Here is a 17371-nt window from a genome sequence, read left to right as displayed (position 1 = left end):
ATTAATAGTAGCTTAATTTTAAACTATTGTAGTTTGTAGTTATTTATTTATGCATGTATCATTATGTATTGGAAAATAAAAGATAGGTATTAAATAAAACGTCTAGCTAGATTAGTCTATGTTGTACTAGACGTACTATACCAATCTTTTTTTTCTAGTGTGGCTCCATCGCTAGTCCTATTTAAGAGCTGTCAAATTATTGACTTTGCTTTGTTCCATTAAAGAATTATTCGTAATTTTTCTTATACAGAACCTATTTTTTAAATAATTTCAAAACAATGCTATTAAATGTTTAAATTTTCGGTAAATTTTGTAGGGATGTAGTTGTTGAATAAGAACGTGTGATGTTATTTCTTGCTACCAATTTGTAATATAATAAAATAAACAGCAAACTATATTATAATTGTGTAGTTCATAGACTATTAACAGTGTATTTCTATTAAGAATTACCTATTTGAATAACTTACGTGATATAAAATAATTGTTTAAAATGGCGAGCCGAGAAAAAAAACAGAGTTCCGGGAAGAAAACCAATTTGTCTCAAGTGAGTCATTACTTTATTTGTTTGCTTGCTTACTTAGAAGAGGCTTTGTAACCTTTCCTGGCCTCTTCTATGATTGTAATGTACAATATTCTGTCGGTACTTATAAGATTAGCATAAAAATATAACAACAACAAAGAATATAATCAGCTGATAGGACCCCATTTTGTAAACAAAGAACAATCTTTGTTCAGGCATGGTTAGGCGCTTTGAGAATTAATTATTTATGTGGTATAAATATCAATCAAGTTATTACAAAACAAACTTATGACTTTATAATTAGTTCTGGATTCATGTAATTCTTAAAATATTTGCCTAAATCCAAATTCATAAATTTGCTACAGTATTAAGCTAGGCACCGTCGCTATAATCGTTTAATAGTAAAATATCTTAAGTAAATTATATTTTGGTGTACAATACACAATTTAATTGCCCATTATTTTAACTATACAGGGGGCTTACCATCATTTCTTAACGTGATCCACTTTACAACCTAAACTGAACTGCATCGCAAATTCATACCATCAACTTAATTTTTAGTATGAATGCGATTTATTTTACGTGCCTAAATTGAAATGAGTTGCGTTCTGTAAAAGTTGATGGTAGGCCTGCAGCATAGTCACAATAATGTCTACTACATGCATGATCACATGGGTCATTTATTTATTTAGCTAAATACAAGGGTACATAATATGTATCCTTTTAAAGTATTTAGTAAGAAAAAATAGGCACTTACAATGCCATGTCGCCTGCAACTTTGAACCTTGCCTCTGTTAATTCTGTTTTGAATGTCATATATATACAATTATATACTATACATTTTCATCCATCTGTCCATCTGATATAACAATTTTAACTTTGATTTTAGTTCGGCCTCCTAGACATTCCAACTCTTGATGATGCAGACGAGCCTCTGGACCTGTCCGATGATGATATCGATCTTGAAGCAGAGCTGGCAGCAATTACCGGAGGTGGTCCTAAAAAGGCCAAGCCCAGAAAGCCTGCGCCGGTACCACCTGCAAATCTAGATGCTATGATCGCTGAGAGTTTGAAAGATGTGCCTTCAGATGATGAGGTCGGGTCAGGTAAGCACTCAAGCACTATTTGAAACTAATCTTATAAATGATTAAGATGAGACGATTTAAAATTGATGGACAAATTAAAAATATTTTTTATTATTCTTTTAAATCTATTTTTTGTCGAGGCTCAGTTGCTTGGTGCGACTATGTCAGCCTCATGGAAAAGTTCCATTTTATTTGGTATTATGTCTGCCTTTGCGTTATCACCCCTCTCCAGAATGTATAAATACTTCTAAAAATAATGTGTAATTGTTATTTGAAACTGAATTTAGGGAAAAATGAGAAGTGACTTTATAAAATGAATTAACTATAGAACTTTTATCATTACATAATATACAAGCGTCAGATGTAAAAACCTACCTGTCTTTTATTCAATTTTTATTGATATTTATGTTTATTTGGGTGATGTTTTAACCCTTTTCTAAAACCACTACCTAGATTTTAATGAAATTTGGTACATACGTAGGTAGAATAAATCTATAAGAAAATAATAAACGTAATATAGATTCCACAGCTAATTTCAAAAATTTCAAGGATATTTGTAATAATTTATTTTAGTTCAATTTTTTAACCTGCAGTTGCATGAATATATATGTGTTTCAAAACACAAATTATTTTCGCTATCGCTATCAGAGAGACACTTTGTAACTATTTCTTCTCAGCCCTTATATGCCCTCTGTCGAACATAAGACTCCACTACGTAACAAATATATAATATTTAAAAAAATCAGGCGATGAAGACGACCCAGACCTCCTGAACGAGCTCCAAGAACTTGCAATAGATGACGAGGCGGCCCCTCCCCCTCCCCCTCCCCCGGCCCGCGCCGCGCCGCCGCCCCCCGGCCCCGCGCTCAGCGGACAGAGCAGCATCGTCAGCTACCTACAAGACAGAATATCGAACTATTCTTTAGCGGAGAAGACTGCGAAGGCTAACGGAGAAAGCGGTAGGGCTAGGAGGTATGGATTTCTTTTTTTAAAACTACCAAGCACGCAAACAGGCTTAAGCGACTGATGGTAGGTCACCGCAGCCTATCAACGCCTGCAACAAGGGTGTCACACGTGCGTTGCCTACTGTGTGTCCTAGGATCATTGCCACAGTGACCTGTAATTACACTGCGTCTCTCACCCTTCAAACTCCTCAGCAATTTAATAAAGGCAGCATTCTTTCAAGCGTTGAAAACAACAAGATCTCACTGAAGACAACAAAAGCTTTTGTCTAAAAAACGCAAAAAGAAGGGTTTTCGTTTAGTTTTTTTTTTGTGTCATTGATAATTTTATCTCGAGTTTCATTTAGCCATTCAAAAGTTGTAGCGAAATGAATATTGAAAGTCGGGGGTTTTTTTTTAATTTGTCTAACAATTAAAGTTTATAAAATACTTACTTTGACTTAGGTTCGGTCGCGGCCTGAAAACCCTAAACGACCTTCTGAAGCAAGCAAAAGCTGGACGATCCATCAACGAAGCAGACATCCCGCCACCTGTGAGCTTGGGGAAACCATCCGATGAGACTCCCCAACCTACCCAGGAGATCCCCAAGGTTTTCAATACACAACATAAATTTTTAATTATGCCAAAAAATAATATCAATACCTATTACTGTTAATATGTGCATAGTCAAAACATAAAAAATCGAAATCCAAAATTTATCAAATAAAATCTATAATAATTTGTTATACCTAACAACTACGCTTCATAGTAAAAGTAGGTTCAGTGCAGCGGTTCACACAAAGTCGATTTTCATTGATAAATTCTGGCAATTCTTTTTTATTTATTTATTTTTTGCCTATGCCGGGGTCATCGCACGCGTAAGCGAGAGAACACCATAAACTATGAATTGGAATAATTGGAGTTTCAAACTACGTCCCTATATAAATATATAATTGATATTTTGGGATAAACGCAAACGTCAATAACTTTGGTGATAAACGATAATATTAAATTTTGATTACTCACATGTATTAATAGGGTCATTAATATTAAGGCTTTAATTTTTTTGGCATAATTAAAAAAATATGATGTTACAGATCATCATCTTATTCGTATATTAACAGAGTGGTCCTGGACACATAGATGAACTTAAATTAAATTGAAATAAAATCCCACCGCTTGTCGCGTTTCTTTGAATTTGCTATTATTACTATATTGAGCGTTTGTCATAACATAGATGAACTGTTTATTGCGCTAGAGCTAGGTATTCCAACATGAATTAAATAAATAAATAAATGGGGCCGTCCAAATCAAAAGGGACCTTACGGCGGCTAGCACTTAGGTCATTATTGCTGTTGTTCCAATACAAAACAACGGCAATAAAGACCTAAGTGCTAGCGGCCGTAAGGTCCCTTTTGTTAAAAAAAATACATAAAAACACTTTAAGCTAACCATGTACCGATTTGTATAATAATCGGAGCAGTAGATATTGTGTGAAAGAGTAAAAAACATATATCCTCACAAACTTTCGCATTTATTATATTAGTAGGATACGTAAGTTTCTGAACTGATAGTGATTTCAATTTGCTCTCTACGAAGGCTCCAGAACTACCTGCCTGTCAGCCGGAACCACCGGCCGTCGAGCCGGAACCACCTAGTGTCCCGGAAGAACCACCATGTCTGCCGGAGCCTAAAGGGCCGCCTCCACCACTCCCAGTTGAAGAACTACCCCCTGAAAGACAGCAGGGACTCCAGCTTATATTAAGTATGTATACAGGGTTACTGGTATCAAACGCAAACCTCCTAAAGACTACTTGGACAAAAGTCATAGAACAAAAGATGTTAGTCTCTATGTACCTTATGCGTCTTTGGAAGGTTATGCGTTAGATACCAGTAACCCTGTATATCCTTATTTCTTAGACCATTAGTCGCGTATCCTCTTTATTACCTCTCTCGTTTTCCCGGTTACTTCCTCAGCCATTGAGCGTCGCCATGATCCGCTTGTCTCACGTTATCGTTGATTACAGAGCGCAGAGAAGAATTCAAAGCGGCAGCTCTAGCCAGCAAGCATGCAGGTGACAAATCCATGGCCCTGGAATACCTGAAGACCATAAAGCAGTTTGACGTCGTGGTAGAAGCTTACAAAAATGGCCAAGAGATGGATCTGAACGACCTCCCCACTCCCGAGATGGTGGCGGCGTGGGCCCAGCCCAAGGAAGAGGAGCATGCGCAGAACGCTACCGGTATTTAGTTGGTGTATTTGAGGTGTTTGGCATTGGGATAAAGGCTGGTGCAGACCGAATGCGTGTGTAGGAAGTGTTTGTTGTTTGCAACCAAGTTGCTAAACTGGCTAATTTTGAAAATCATCGCACTATCTTTTATACTTTTATAAATGAAATAGAATTATTGTTTTCAATATTTGTTAAAAATCATGTGTGAATAGAATCATGTCCATTCGACCTATTTTTCTAATGTCAAGATATGGATTTTGTGTTGTCTATATCCTGTGAAATCACAGTTTTGGAGTTAAAAAGCATTTTCAGAAAAACTTATAAAATGAAGGAAAAATTATTATGTTAGTATATATTAAAGGTATTTAAAGTTGTGTATCTTATTTTCAACCCAGTCAAATAGGCTGGTTGCGTTGCGCACCTGTACACAATTCCAAATCCTTACACATTCAGTCTGCAGCAGCCCTAAAAATATTAACAAGGTCACACGAAATTACATTTACGAAAATGAAGCATATTAGAAGGTTAACACCTTCTAATATGCTTCATTTTCGTAAATTTTCGTGGTATATTTTTCGTAAGCGATATAATACGTTTGACGTAGCGTAACGAACGCAAAAAATTTATATATTAATTATACACAATATTTAACAAATATTATATGTTATGTTTATTACTAACTATAAGCAAGTATTGTAATGACAGAAAAAATTATGTAAGCACTTTCACGATTCATGGAAGCACTTATACTTATTCTATAATAAATGTTTATTATTTATTTGGTTTTTTAGTTTTTGTAAATTAAAAATTATCTTGACCTAAATTTTAATATCAACATATTTATAATAGTGACAGATTTAATACATACCAACTCTCAGGGATATTGGTTAAAGTAATATATGAATTTATACATTACAAAGAAATATATAAATAGACTATTATTCGGATTTTAAACTGAACTACATTTTTTCGTCATTGCAATACCGAATAGAAAGGTCAACATTGGTTGATAAACTCTCAGTGTTGCCCTCATTTGTTTTCAATTTTTTATACATAGACTGTATCTATTATTACAAGTTTAAACAAAGTAAAAATCACGGTTAACAGAATTACCCATTCTATAAGAACCTTGACAAAATGTGTAGATGCATGTTTGAAGCAATTACTTCATTAATTGACATACAACGCGACCTAGCTGGCTGTTACGTCATTAACGTAAATGACGTAATACGACCTATATGGAAAAATCATCTTGTCATATGCCTACTTCACACTTAAACTTTTTTATGAAAAAAGTTGTAGCAAAAATCATTTAATGATTTTCCAGTGTGAATAAAGGTTTAAATTTGTTTATTAAATTACATTAAAAAGATTAGAAAGGAAAGCTAGCTTGTTTGAACTGACAAGTTTTGGATATTTTAGCAGTATAACATTACAAACGATTTTTAAAATCTTCCATGTTAAGATGTCATGTTAAAATTTTCTAGTTTTTAGTATCTTTTAATTATGGCCGGATAACGAGTTTGTTTCTCTATTAGACATAATTTTATTGCGATTTTGAAGAGTAGATAGAGCGTGAAGAAGAAGGTAAAAAGCTATATATTATTAGTTATGAAGATGTTTTAAGATTAATTCCTCATTCTCAGAACCGACGCCACCGGCGGCAGAAAGCGGTGGACTGATCACGGCTACAACAATGGACGAAGCTTTGAAACAAAGGCTTGCCGCCTTTCAGGTAACAAAAACAAACATTTTTTTTACAAACATTGTCGTAGATCATTTATTTCGCTATGATATTTTTTTTATCTTAAAAATAGAAACGCGATTAGTTAGATATAGTCACCAGTTATTTTTATTTATTTATTTGATAAATATTAGGACAAATCACACAGATTGAGCTAGCCCCAAAGTAAGTTCGAGACTTGTGTTATGGGATACTAACTCAACGATATATTTTATAACAAATACATATATGTATAGATAAATATCCAAGACCCGGGCCAATCAAAAAAATATCATTTTGCATCATGACCCGACCGGGGATCAAACCCCGTTCCCCGGATCAGACCTCTCGGTTCAGTGGCAAGAACTTTACCACTGCGCCACCGAGGTCGTCAAAATCAAATAATATTTGTGCTCAGGTCCATATCCTATATATTCCATATTCTCGTACGATGTGATTTAAGGGATAAAAAACCTTGATGTATTATAACTTATAACTTTATAATCGTTAGTAACTATAGCATTCCTAAAGAGTGGTCAGGCGGCCGGTCAAAAATGACAGCATAATTTTAAAACTTTATTCTGTTATTCATAAAAATGACCTCTTTCATGACCAAGTCGTTCCAAGTCCAGGCTATTATTAGGCTTTGGAATGCCATTCCTGAGTCTATACGTAAAGCTCCCAGCCGCCTTGCTTTCAACCCAGTAGTAAATAAATAATAATGGTTGACTGGTAGAGAACGCCATATGGCGTTAAGTCCACCTTTTGTACAAATTCTTTTTTTTTGTAATTTTGTGCAATAAAGTTAAAAAAATAAAATAAAATGATAAAGCATAGTATGTATTGTCACTGTCCCACTTTATAATATTTGACATTGACAGAACGAGGCGAAACAGACTATTATAGCTTAAAGTGTAAGCGTACTATCTTTTTCATGCATAACATTTCTATTTTTTACCTTAGAACGAGGAAATGAAACCTCACACGAGGATGAGATATTAATATATCTCTCTCTCACTTTTCGTTTCGTACATCAATATAATTTTTTTAACAGCAACAAGAAACTAAAGCGAAGGAGGAGGGTAATTCTTCAAAAGCCCGTCGCATGGGCCGCATAGTCAAACAGTACCAGGAGGCTATCAAACTACACGCCCACGGGAAACCGATAGCGGTCGATGACCTCCCCACACCCGCGGGCCACGGGCCCCTGCCCACTGCGGTGAGTCAACCGACCTTACATATCACGGTGCCAATCAACAAAGCAAATTATATAGGTTACTATTGGTTTCCATACAACTATCCGGTCCAATCCGGTTGACCATTTCATGGGTCAATCATTTAAGTTGTCGTAACTTATGACTTCTTTGTAAATGGTGCAATAAAAAGTGCATCTATCTATCTATCAAATCTATATATATAAAACTCTTCCGTTACTGAGTGACTGACTGACTGACAAACAACGTACAGCCGAAACAACTGGGCGTAGGAAGCTGAAATTTGGCATGTAGGTTCCCTGAGGAGTGTAGGTGAGCACTAAGAGAGGATTTTTGGAAATTCCACCCCGATTTATATGAAAGTTCTGCACCATTGAAGTTGGTGATTTGAAAATGTTTAACTTAAGCCCTTCAAAAGGGGGGTGAAAGATTTTATGGGACTTAATACAATTTTCAAGATACAAACCTAAAAATTGGTAAACATACTCTTCATCATTTTTTTAAGGTATGATTTTTTACTATAAAAGTCACGCGGACGAAGCCGCGGGCAAAAGCTATCTCATGTAAAGTCCCAGATTGAGCCGGACAAATATAGGACCATGTATGTCAGTTCCCGCTGTCTCGTTTGTTCAATCGGGACTGGACATAATATGTGTTCATACATACAGTTCACTGAGATTCATACAGTTTTTCCCGGTCTTGATCGAGGTGAAACAGCCGACACAACATTTGAAAGACGTGATACTGTATCTGTATTAATTAATTTTATTTTCACAAGTTACAACTCTTGATCGATTGTCTTGATTGGCCCTTGGAAATCCCTTCTTAGTGCACCCCTACACTGTCCTAATAACATACTCATCAAATTTCAGCCTTCTACGCCCAGTAGTTTCGGCTGTGCGTTGTATGTCAGTCAGTCACTCAGTAACGTAAGACTTTTGTATATATAGATTACTATTTGACATGTTGCAGGGCGGTCCCCCGCCGCAGGCGTCCCCCGCGGCTCCGCCCCGCGCCGCCCCCCTCCCCACACCCTCGGTCGCCTCGGCGTCGAGATACGAGAAGCAAATATCATTCTTGATGCTCAGGCAGAAGCAGTTCAAAGAGGCAGCGCTCAGTGCTAAGAAGTGCGGTAAGTAATGAAAGTGAACAGTGACAATTTGGTGACAAATTTAAAATTGTCTACTTGACTGGGTAAAACAATATATATCACAATAATTATAATAAATATTATAAATAACATATTTTGACGACCTCGGTGGCGCAGTGGTAAAGTTCTTGCCACTTAACCGAGAGGTCCCGGGTTCGATCCCCGGTCGGGTCATGATGGAAAATGATCTTTTTCTGATTGATCCGGGTCTTGGATGTTTATCTATATATGTATTTGTTATAAAATATAGTGTCGTTTAGTTAGTATCCCATAACACAAGTCTCGAACTTACTCTGCTAGCTCAATCTGTGTGATTTGTCCTAATATATTTATTTATTTATTTTATTAAATGTCACTTCAATTGATCAGTTTTATTAATTACTAGCTTTTGCCCGCGACGTCGCCCGTACAAATTTCTAACGGGAACAGTAGTTTTTTCGAGATGAAGGATGAAACTCTATGTCATTCTCCACACTTCAAACTACATGTATGCAAAATTTCAAGAAGATTGGTTGTGTAGATAAAGCGTGAAGAGGTAACAAACAAACTTACTTTCGCATTTGTAGTAATACAATAATAGTTAGGATGTCATTTACCATTATTATATTTTGTTCTCATTAAAGTATTAGGAATGTATTTTGTATCGAACTTACCTTGGAGCTGACTCAATCTGTTCAAGTCTTCAATAAAAATAAAAAACTGTTATGACAGGCGACATAGACCAAGCCAAAGAGTACCTCCGTGCAGCAAAAGGGTTCGACTCCATGATAGAAGCGGCCAAGGGCGGTCTCATTGTGGACCTTAAATCCTTGCCCCTACCGCCCAAGACCAAGCAGAATATTGAACACACGTAAGCACTGAAAAGTTGTTATCTCTTTGTACACGAGCTCCGTATCTCCTGTGGGAAACAGTTTCAGTATAGCTCTCAATTCAAAATTCAAAATTCAAAATTCTTAATTCAATTTACGATGATCCGCCGCCGACTTCCAAAGCGCAGGTGAAGAAGTAGCGGCGTCACAAACTTCACCGCGGCCTTTTCCCCCAAAGACGTCAATTAACAAATGTAGGTCTTATACATATATTAAGAACTATTCTCCATACTATATCACTTAAAATCGTTTAACTATACTCCATATAAAATGTACATCCAGCTGACTAGCAATCAAATACCATTACAATACTAGAATCTCGATACGTTCTGGCAGTTAGTAGGTATTCGTTTTAAAAATAAAATATATTTAAATCTGTACGGAGAAGATAAAAAGGAGAAGTCAGAGGGTGAACTGAACATACCTTATTAGTGAATTATCTTAAAACAAAAAATTGTATGCCTAATTTTTTTTCATTCATTACGTTCATTCTTTCTTTTCGTGTGTCTTAACTCTATAACTACTGCAGTATTTATTATTAGACAATAAAATCCTTCCCCCCACCTCCCAAGCCTCACATGATTAATGGACGACCTTTTTCGGAGACAAGTTCCCCTTTGGAGCCACGTAAAAACATAATAAATTATCAATCTATCTATTGATGAAAACCGCATGAAAATCCGTACAGTAGTTTTTGAGATTATCGCGAACAGACAGACAGACGCAGTAGAGGTCTTTGTTTTATAATATGTTAATATATTAAAGGAATTAGCACGAACCATTAATGTATTAAAGTGTTTTAATATTAAGTTTTACAAAGCGCGAAAGTTTAAAAAAAAACACTATCTATAATATTTTTAAAGATTCGACGTAATATCAGCTGAAGACTGCGGCCCCTCAGAAGACTCGCCTACGATAGACGCAGAAGGCGAAGACGTGTTGATCCGTATACAACAACAGCTCACAAAACAGCTAAAACTGTGTCTCGATAATAGAGATCACAACAAGGAAATGGGACATATAGCTGAGGCGAACCGGTTCGAGCATTTGGCTGTCACCGTCAAGCAGGATTTGGACGTCGTGCTTGTTGCTAAAAGGTATTGCCGTTTGCCGCTAGATGGCGGTAGCTGTAACACTACAAAATCAATAATTTAGGGCCATTTGCTTAGCCGTGCTCCGATGGGCGACGCAGTTGTTGCTTTATTGTACTCCGTTGTTTTCTATAGGCTTTGACATTGACGTGCCTTGACGTACGTCGAATCTCCATACAATTTCTGCGTTGTCCGTCGAAGGATGTTAACGTGACGGAGGACAACGGAGCAATGGGGCGCGCCACCATCACATTATTGTCGATTCTTTTAATAGTAACATCCCAGGAGATTATGTTACACAAGATAATTGCTTTGGTTGGGCTGGGCCGATTTGGATGAAATTTCGACTAAATATAGTTAATGACCCGAGGTCAAATATAGACTACCGCGTGCTACGGGCAACATCTGATTTGATATACATTTCAAATCGATATTTCTAAATCTTTCTGAAAAAAAAGGTCTCGGACAAACGGACAAGGAAATGATCATAAAAGGGTTAGATTTTTACTTGTTGAGGGACGGAACCTTATTTCTCTCTCGTTCACACTATATCTGATGATATGAAACAATGAATAGTGGAGCAAACTCAACATATTCCAGGTTAAACCAGGACCCCCCGAAGTTCCACTACGAGACGCGGCAGTTCGCGGTAGTGCAATGCAATACGGACCTTAACGAGAACGAATTAGAGCTGACAATCGTGCGCGGCATCGCGTACAACGTGCCCAATCCTAAGGAAGTGGACACATACGTCAAGTTTGAGTTTCCATATCCCCAGGTAATAATTTTGCTACACATATTGCAAGGTGATACATAACTGCACACTAGCGCCACATTTTTACCAATTTCTTTTGTTTATTAGCGAAAAAACTAAAAATTCCTCTTTCCAAATTATTCTACACTAGATGTTGCCCGGGGCTTCGCTCCCGTGGGAATTTTGAGATAAAATATAGCCTATAACAATCTTGGATAATATACATTTCCATTTCAGTGAAAGAATTTTTGAAATCGGTTCGATAGTTTCAAAGATCACCCGCCTCAAACATACAAACTCACAAAGTCACAAACTCACAAACGCTTACCTCTTTATAATAATAGTATGAAGATTTTGGTGGCCACCGTTTTCGGTTTAGTAGAATGTGATTACATTGTGTAATGGAAAACTATTATACTTTGCAATAAATTCTTTTATATAGTGTAGAATAATTTGGAAAGAGGATTTTTTAGTTTTCGCTAATAAACAAAAGAAATCGATAAAAATGTGATCTTTTTTATATGAGCGAAGTGGAACATATGACGGGAATATTTGTAGCTCTCGTCTCCGCTTGTGTCCACATGCACTCGAGGTCGTGACGCTGCGGGGTGAACGTAAAAAAATTATCTTAAAATTTTGATGATTCGGCTGTGATTTTATATTGTCGCCTGAGTCAAAGCTCCGAGAGAACGTTACACAAGTAGAATATATCCAGGATACATTGAAAAATAACATCAATTCTTGCATACTCCTCAGGAGACGCCTGTATCAGACCGAACTGCCCTCATAAAAGATACCAATAGCCCGGAATATAACGCACTGTTCACATTGGCTATAAGCCGCGGCTCCAGACCTTGCTTAAGAGTTTTTAAGAGGCACGGCATCAAATTTGAAGTATTCGCCAGAGGGTGAGTTTATATATTTTTTGGTTTATTTATTTATTTATTTTTACCCCAAAAATCCTTAATAAACACCTAAATAATATAATAAATAAATATTATAATTATTTATTTAATAATATAAATAAATAAATAATATAGTAAATAATATGATAAATACCACTATGTAACTTAAAGCCATGTAATGGTATAAATGGTTTTGTTATACATGTTACACATGCTTAATAATTAGCTAGCGGCCCGTCCCGGCTTCGCTCGGGTAAAAATATTATAAATTATATACCTAAACCTTCCTCAGGAACCACACTATATATTGGCGAGAACCGTATGAAAATCCGTGCAGTAGTTTTTGAGTTTATCGCGAACAGACAGACAGACGCGGCAGAGGACTTTGTTTTATAATATGTAAGGATTTAAAAAATAATAATAAAATGAAAAAATATATGGGATCCGTAAACCCGCTCCGTAAATCCGATTTCCGTATAGTATTTTCATTCATGCGTACATTTCTCCTACGGTTATTTTTATTATTCTGTTGTGCATGTTGTATAAATGTTGCTTGTTGTATGTAGCTTATATGTAGTGTTATGTACTGGTTAACATGTATTATATACAGTCTGTGAAAAAATGTAGAAAATAAATGGGGGCGTGGTCTTCTGTTGGCTGGCAATACTGGGTGTTTATCATCATCATATAGAGTGTGTTCGCCCAAAGTTATCAACCAATCTTGACCATTCTATATGGTATTGCAATGGCAAAAAAATAATTTGTTAAAAATCCAATAAAATCCTAATGCTAACACTAATGTTATAAATGCGAAAGTAAGTTTGTTTGTTACCTTTTCACGCTCTATCTACTCAACCAATCACCTTGAAATTTTGCATACATGTAGTTTGAAGTATGGAGAAGGACATAGGATGGTTTTCATCCCGGAAAAACAACTGCCCCCGTGGGAAATCACGCGGGCTAAGCCGCGGGAAAAAGCTAGTGTGGCATACTCATTATCTTATCTTTCTTGAGAGACTGTATTTAATGTAGATTATTTATATAAGCATTAGCTGGGGTCAAAGGGCTAATATAACAACGCAAAGCTTCGCTAGGTGGCGTGGACAAGTGTTCTGTGGAAAGCTAGATTGTGGTACATGTAGCAGACGTCACCATAGAGTGTTGTGGAGTAGTAGAGCAGCGTGTTGTATTCTAGCGGGAGCTGTAACGCGCTGTTATGTTGCAGCGGCTGGTTCCGCAGCGACCGGCTGCTGGGCGCCGCGCTCGTCAAGCTGGCGCCGCTCGAGACTACCGTCACCATACACGAGTCCTTCCCTGTGAGTTGCTCTCTTTCTCTCTCTCTCTCTTTCTTTCTTTCTCGTCTCCGCGTGTTTCCACTTGTATTCGAGGTCGAGACGATGATTCTGTGGTTTTACATTGACGCCTGTCTGACGACAGCGCTACTTGGGAACGGTACACAGGTAAAATATATCCAGGATATATTCTAGTAGTGCGTAAGGTAAAGATTATCCAGAATTTCACACGGGAGCTAAGCACCGAGGTGCAGCTAGTTTCTTTATAAACTTATGATGTAATTACATATGAACGTTGTACACCGCTGGTGTACTGAGATACAAATTCTGCTAAGTTCAGATTTATATTCAAATAATTTATTCAGAAATTAGACCTTCACAGGCACTTTCTCACGTCAATTTTTATATTAAATAGTTATTTCTCACAAGCTACAACAGTGTTGGTGCCTATCATTCCAGAAGAGCCTACCTATTATTGTTTCTTACAATGATTTTTTCAAATAATATATGAAAGTACACAATGTACATAGTCAAAAAGTATATCAAAACAGGTTATGATTGTGATCCGAGGAACCGAGTGCTGATTTAAATATATATATTCAGACACCAGTCTCATACATTGATTCTACATTTTATGTACCCTTCCATTAATCCGTATTAATAATTGTGGAGATAATAAAAAAACTTTTGAATTAACGTAACGTAAATATTTAATGTGACTTAGTAGAAACCTGTTTTTATTTAGTGTCAACGTCAGCTACATTAAGGCTGAATTTAGCCGCACACTAGCGCCCCACTATAATTTATTACTTTATTATATTTCTTAGTGAAAAATAAAAATTATGGTATAATTTTCTTTTTTCACTATCACACTTCTACTGCCACACTAGAACAAGATAACTTTATTATAAAGTATTATAGGTTATTATAAGATATGTGGTCACAGTACACGAAACAGATTTCTAGATCAATTGTTACTAAGTTGTTTCATGGAAAACTATAATTCTTTCTAATAATAATAAGATTATCAATATAGTGTGGCATAATTTTTCAATATCATTTTTTATTTTACGCTAAGAAATAAAGCTAATCCATATTCGGCTAGATAGAGCCTTAAATAAAAAAGTAATTATGTGTTCAAAGCGTTTAAAATACCCGTACTTGCGATTTCACTCGTTTGGTTACAAATTATCTTGATTTTGTAGCTAATGGACGGTCGACGGCCGGCGGGCGGGTCTTTAGAAGTGAAGCTGCGCGTGCGCACACCGTTACTACAGCAACAAATTGAAAACACCACCCACCGGTGGCTGGTCATAGACAACTAACTTCGTGTCTGTTTGCGAAGCCTTCATCTACTTTTGGTAACTAAAGTTACCTAACCAAGAGAACATTTTTTATTCGCTGTTTTGTAACTTCGCTGTTTATTCGACTTTTGTTCGAAAGTGAATTACTACTAATTGTTTACGTGCTATTATATTTTTTGTCATATACCTTAAAATATTAGTATAATCTACCGTTTATAAAGAATAGAAAACGATTTCTTAGTGAATCACATTTCTTTTCAATGCATTACCAAATACAATGTTCAAGATTGGATGGTATACAGTGTTGCCAGCCAAGAGGTCATTTATTTTCTACTCTTTATATACTCCATATGCGTATAGTTTTAATTTTATATACATGTAAATATATTTGTAAATCAAGAAAATCTCACTTGTTTAAATTATTATTTGATAGTCACAAAATGTTTGATATTTTTATGCAATTGTAATGTTGATTACGTTCCCATATATTATTTAGTCATATTTTGATGTAGCATGTGATATATATTATATAGTCTTAAATATATAAATATATAGGGTAAAACAAATGACCTATATACCTTGGGTAGATTCTTTACGCAAAGTTTCCACTTCGAAAAAATATTGGTAGATTAATTTGCCTGGTATATATTATATATTTATGAATATAAGACATTTCTACGCTTAACGTTATATAAAGACACAAAAAACACACGTTGTTTCTTTCTAGCTAAAGAAATGAGAAAGTGACGGCATGATATTTGAGTCTTGACCCGGAATATTCCGTGTTATATATTTTACAAATTGCGAAAGTTTGTATATTGTCAGTATCTTTACTACTTATCACGCAAAATCTGTACCGTACGTTTTTAAATGAAATTTTGTAGACTGGTAGAAATATATGATTAGAATAACACAGTTGCTTTAAGCCCGAAATTCTAATGGGGCACAGTTAGTATTAATAATTATAATTAAATTATACGGGATAGCTTTATTGTCTGTCTCATTTAGTTTCAATCAAATTGTATACACGTATAAGATATTTAAGTATTATTAAAAAGACGATAAATGTGAAGTCATTCGTCATTTTAAAATCATAATAATCAATGTAATTAATTTCTCAGAACGCTTGACAGTGCCTCGGACATGATGTACATATAATATGGGTTGTTGAATTCTATAAATAAATGTATAAATACAATTAAACATGATTTTGTTTGTTTTATCACAGATGGATGGTAGTATTTTTCTACAGTCACTAGATGGCGCTACTTGTATTAAAATTTCTATAAATCTGAATTCATGTGAGCGAGTTCATTTTTTTTTTGTGAATTCTTGTAAGTTTATGGAAAAAAATTAAAATTATTACTTTATTTAACGTAACATAGAGGTACTGTTTATTTTTCATACAAGTTTGTGGCGATATCGAAAAACTTGTGCTGACACATTCCGTGTGGGCAGCTTTAAAATCTTTATTTGAATGAATGAATGATTACATGTATACATATAATAAAACTGTAAGTGGGCTCTCTCTGTACATAGTGTCTTTAATGAACAAGTAGTAGCCAAACATTTTTTTTGTTTTTATGTATGTTAGTTACCGAGCACAGCACAGTGTTCCTCAATCGGTCAACGAGTTTGATACCCAACATGCTAATCATAAATAACATTGTTGATGTGGGAACTAGACTGAAGTGGGACTGGGCCGGTCACGTCTACCGCATGCAACCGGAGTGATGGACATACAGATTGACATGGATTCCAACTGACGGATACAGGAAAAGAAGAAGACCTAGGACGAGATGGTCGGACGACATCAAAAAGTTCGACAAAGAATGGCAAGAGAACACAAAGGATAGGAATGCGTGGGAGAAGTTAGGGGAGGCTTTTGCACAGCAGTGGGACTCGAACAACTAATAAAAATAAAATGTATGTTAGTACGCGAATCACGTAAAAACTACTGGATAGAATATGATGCGGTCTTACAGTTGTATTGCGAATGGTCTAGTATGAAATCTGGTAAGGTTTCATCGAGATACGATGCTTAAAACCTTTTTCTGGAGACAGTATTAATTAGCGGCCAATTGAATCCACGCTATCCTGCTGCAATAGGATTCTACAATATTAAATACAAAATGAGTGGTAAAAGGTAAAAAAAATAAAAAGATCGCTAATAAGTTTTTAAAGCTTTTGTTTTATTCTATATGCGTTGTTTTAAAACTTTAGTCAGACAAAAAAAATATAACAATCTAGACTACCATGTTTATAAGACATTTGCTTAGATTTTATTTTCAT

The 17371-nt window shown here is 35.7% G+C and overlaps 1 protein-coding gene across 2 annotated transcripts; it reads left to right on the top strand.

Annotated features, from left to right (window-relative positions):
- The first annotated feature begins 199 nt into the window (after window positions 1–199).
- On the top strand, window positions 200–16282 carry l(2)gd1 (lethal (2) giant discs 1). 2 transcript variants are annotated; one of them, XM_053746885.2, is made up of 15 exons: window positions 200–544; window positions 1410–1626; window positions 2352–2577; window positions 3012–3156; window positions 4146–4311; window positions 4574–4789; window positions 6424–6512; window positions 7555–7719; window positions 8687–8846; window positions 9576–9714; window positions 10597–10830; window positions 11425–11602; window positions 12335–12486; window positions 13679–13799; window positions 14981–16282. In XM_053746885.2, exons 1-15 carry the CDS (start codon window positions 491–493, stop codon window positions 15098–15100), a joined length of 2382 nt encoding a protein of 793 aa, XP_053602860.1. In that variant the 5' UTR covers window positions 200–490; the 3' UTR covers window positions 15101–16282. The 2 variants fall into 2 exon arrangements, with proteins under 2 accessions (XP_053602860.1, XP_053602867.1); XM_053746892.2 differs by having other exon boundaries at window positions 203–544; window positions 13709–13799.
- The last annotated feature ends 1089 nt before the right edge of the window (window positions 16283–17371 follow it).

This window comes from Plodia interpunctella, chromosome 1 (assembly GCF_027563975.2).
Source record: "Plodia interpunctella isolate USDA-ARS_2022_Savannah chromosome 1, ilPloInte3.2, whole genome shotgun sequence".
Taxonomy (NCBI): Eukaryota; Metazoa; Arthropoda; class Insecta; order Lepidoptera; family Pyralidae; genus Plodia; species Plodia interpunctella.
The sequence above is the reverse complement of the archived record's forward strand: the minus strand, read 5'-3'. Positions and strand labels throughout refer to the sequence as shown.